The 3,784-nt window shown below is 24.3% G+C and overlaps 1 protein-coding gene across 1 annotated transcript; it reads left to right on the top strand.

Annotated features, from left to right (window-relative positions):
• Positions 1-1,543: 1,543 nt before the first annotated feature.
• LOC145842391 (kelch-like protein 25) lies at positions 1,544-2,728 on the top strand. The gene has a single exon (XM_082949824.1). The coding sequence runs from the start codon at positions 1,544-1,546 to the stop codon at positions 2,726-2,728; it is 1,185 nt and encodes a 394-aa protein (XP_082805950.1).
• The last annotated feature ends 1,056 nt before the right edge of the window (positions 2,729-3,784 follow it).

Genomic DNA, 3,784 nt, shown 5'->3' with positions numbered 1-3,784 from the left:
GAAAAATTTAATTTATTAAGTTAAATAACTTAATTATATATATATATATATATATATATATATTTATATGTATATATATATAAAGGAATTAGCTGATTGACTAAATTTATTGAATCTACCAAAGGGAGCCCACCTTGAGGGCATTTTGAACAAAAAAAAATATTTCAAGATGTAAAACTTAAAGAACTCGAGTTATGTGCTTATGCATTTATCAACGATAAGCACGAAACTCGAGTTCTTTAAGTTTTACTTCGTGAAATATACTGTTTTATACATATATATATAATATAAGGTTACTATTTAAACGTTAACACCTTCTACTGAGCCAACTTGAAGGGCTTATAAAAAATTTATTGAAAACCTAAAAAATTTAAAAGTACTGGTACATGTGTTTCGTAAAATTAGACGCCTTAATTGTCGGCCAGTTAAATTTAAAACAAAAAGCACTTAAGTAGTCAAAGATGCAAAAGTTATACAAAAAAACAAAAAACATTATGACGTTATATTGTGCATTACAAAAATTCAGTACAAAAATTGATCTACCATCTAATTTTAAACAATTAAAATTAACAAAAACAACAGTCTTATGAAACATATATATATCTATATATTTATTGTTTTTAAATAATTAGATAAATGTATATTTACTTATCTAATTATATAAAAACAATTGATTAGACAGCTGTTTCGTACTTGGAATATAAAACTTTATGTACACATAAGTAAGCTTAAGTTTATTACAGTTGTAAAAAGAAATGTAGATTTTTAAATATTTTAATATTAATTATTACGTAGTAGTGGTACAGTTTTTTTACGTTTAGCTGTAATAGAAAAATACGCTGTGCATTTTAATTTATGCAGTTTAGTTAGTTTGAAAAGATGTTTTAAACTTTTAGAAAAACGTTTTATACTTTAAGAAAAACGTTTAAAACTGTTGCAAAAATGTTTTAAACTACTCGTAGTTGAGGCATGGATTTTACTTTGTTTTAGTATTTAGTTAGTTTAAAATTTTTCAAAATCAGCTAAACGTAAAATAAACTGTACTACTACTACGTCATAATTGTTATTTAAAAATTCAAAAATCTAATTTTCTCTTTACAACTGTATTAAACTTAAGCTTACTTAGGAGTACATGAAGTTTTATATTTCATATACGAAACAGCAATCTGATCTATTGTTTTTAAACAAATAGATAAATGTTTAGCTCCAATTTAATTAGTCGAGCACTTCTGACCAGAACATTTTATAAAATCTTTAATATGTATATATAAATATATATGTTTAATTTACAGATAATACAAAAACTGAAGAAAACAAATTAGCTGTAGCTTTAAAACTGAATAAGTTGATGTTCAATGAAGATAAAAATTCTAAGATATCCTTTTGCATAAAATACAAAGTTACTAAAGATAATGTTCTGACAGTTTATAGTTTAGCTAAACTTTACAAGCTAGCGACTGTTTCTGAAATATCCTTGATTTACATAGTACGTTGTTTTCCTATGGTTGTTGAAACTCAAAACTTTTTGCTCTTGGATTTTATTATGGTCGCGAAAATACTTAAAAGTTCTGAATTAAATATTCACTCAGAAGTTGAAGTATTTGATGCAGTAATTACTTGGTTAAAACACAACAGTGAAGAACGTATCAAATATGCAAAACAATTGTTACTAAAAATCCGACTTTCTTTATTATCAGAAGATGCATTGAAATATGTTTTAGATAAAACTTCGTCATTTTTTAGCAATAATGAAATTATGAGCGTACTGAATGAAGTTATGACTAAAAAAGAAACAAGTTTACAAAACAAAATAAGTAGTTATGCTACAAATAGGTGTTGTAGTCAAAAGCAGTTTAGTTTATTATCATGTGGTGGGTACGATAGTATAACAAGAAAAACAGTCAAGGATGTACACCAAGTTAATGGAAGTAATCTAAGCAACGTTTTACGACTACCTTCAATGGTTATTGAGAGAAAAGGTTTTGAAGCTATTTGTTTAAAAGGAGAACTTTACGTTTTCGGTGGTACTAATAATGCTCATAATTTGGTAAAATCAGTTGAAAAATATTCACCTTCTAATAATAATTGGACTGTAGTAAGTAATATGGTTGATGAACGTCGGTACTTTTGTGCTTGTGCATTTATGGATAAAGTATATATTTTTGGAGGTTCTTTTAGTGAAGAAGAGAAAACAACTAACTCTTGCTTACAATTGAATACAAAAGAAGAACATTTTTCTGATAAAAGTTGGAAAGAAATAGCTAGAATGAAAGAAACAAGAAAGTATGCAGCTTGTGCAGTTTTTCAAGGAAATATTTTAGTTTCAGGAGGAATGGATAGTGATGATAATGAATTGAACTCAGTAGAATCATATGATGTATTTGCTGATAAATGGTCATCAATGCCTAATATGGTAAATTATTATTTTTTTCACAGTTTAGTTACTCTAAAGAATAAACTATATGTTATTGGCTGTGGAACGAATGGTTGTGAAGTTTTTGACAATATCAATAGAAAATTTGTTGAACTAAAATCAAGTTACAATCGTTACGCTATGAATAAAGCTATGTCAATTGGAAATAAAATAGTAATATTTGAAAATCACAATTCATCAGTTTTTTGTTATGATGTTGATAAAGATGAATGGTCTAAAGAATCGTGTGAAGTAACTAAAGATTTTAAAGATTTTGCATGTGCAAAGTCACTTGGTATTGATAGAATCGTTTAAAAAATAATGTATATAGTAGGATTGCTTTTAAAACTGTAATTATTACGATAAGTTGCTTTAAAAAAATACTTTTAACAAAATTATCTATAACAAAAATAGTTTTTGTACTTAAAATAAAATTCAAGTAAAGTAGTTCTTAGAAAGTTAAAAAGATTTTTTTTTAATTTTATGTACTACATATTTATTCTTACAATAAATATGTTTTTAGTAAAGTTTAAAACAAAATACTATTAAAAGTGTTTTTATATGCTTAAGATTTAATTACAAACATGTATTTTAACATTTTTAATAAGGTTTTGAGAAATTAAATTATGTCCTTTGTATAAATTTTCACATATGAATGGCAAAAGAAAAAGTAACTAAAACAGTTTAAAAATTTGTTTTAGGGAACTACTGACTATACCATAAGTTTTTTAAGATAAACATGTTCTATGGATTATTATTTAAACATCCCTTTTTAAAATAATAATTTATTATTTTGATAATTATAACTACTTTTAGTACTCAGTTTTAAAATAAAACAAAAGTTAGTTTTTCTAATAAAAACTTAAATAAGAATTAATGAAAATAAAATCCTAAACTATTTGTCTTAACATATTTTTATAAGTAATTTACTTTTTACAGTTTTTAATGTTTCAAGGGTCACTGGTTTCTCTATTTAAATTTGTTATTTAAGAATTTGTTTTTTTTTTTATTTGAAATAATTAAATTACCTTTGAAGTAGTTTATTTCGAGAAAAATCAGTTGCTTGCTAATACTTTAAGATTTTAGAAATAAGTTTGTGTATCTAAGTTTAAACTTTATTAAATATTTTTACGAACAGAATTAACAATACACTAAACTTCACTGTTTTGTTGTTCACAGATCTCTAGATTAATAAAAAGAAATGTTTGAACAAAAAGTTTTTCTATACAGCCTAGTTTAAATTTAACTATAACTATTAAAGAATCAAACTAATTTGAGTCACAATAAAAACAAAAATAGATTACTTTAAATAGTTTAAATTATATACTAATTTGTCTTCTTTGCACACATTTTTTAAGTAACTTAGAAACG

This window comes from Thalia democratica, chromosome 1, assembly GCF_965202585.1.
Source record: "Thalia democratica chromosome 1, ktThaDemo2.hap1.1, whole genome shotgun sequence".
NCBI lineage: Eukaryota > Metazoa > Chordata > Thaliacea > Salpida > Salpidae > Thalia > Thalia democratica.
This window is presented reverse-complemented; position numbering and strand designations above follow the sequence as displayed.

Coding starts and splice junctions, on each gene's coding strand:
- LOC145842391 (XM_082949824.1), top strand. CDS start 1,544: ATGGTCGCGAAAATACTTAAAAGTTCTGAATTAAATATTCACTCAGAA.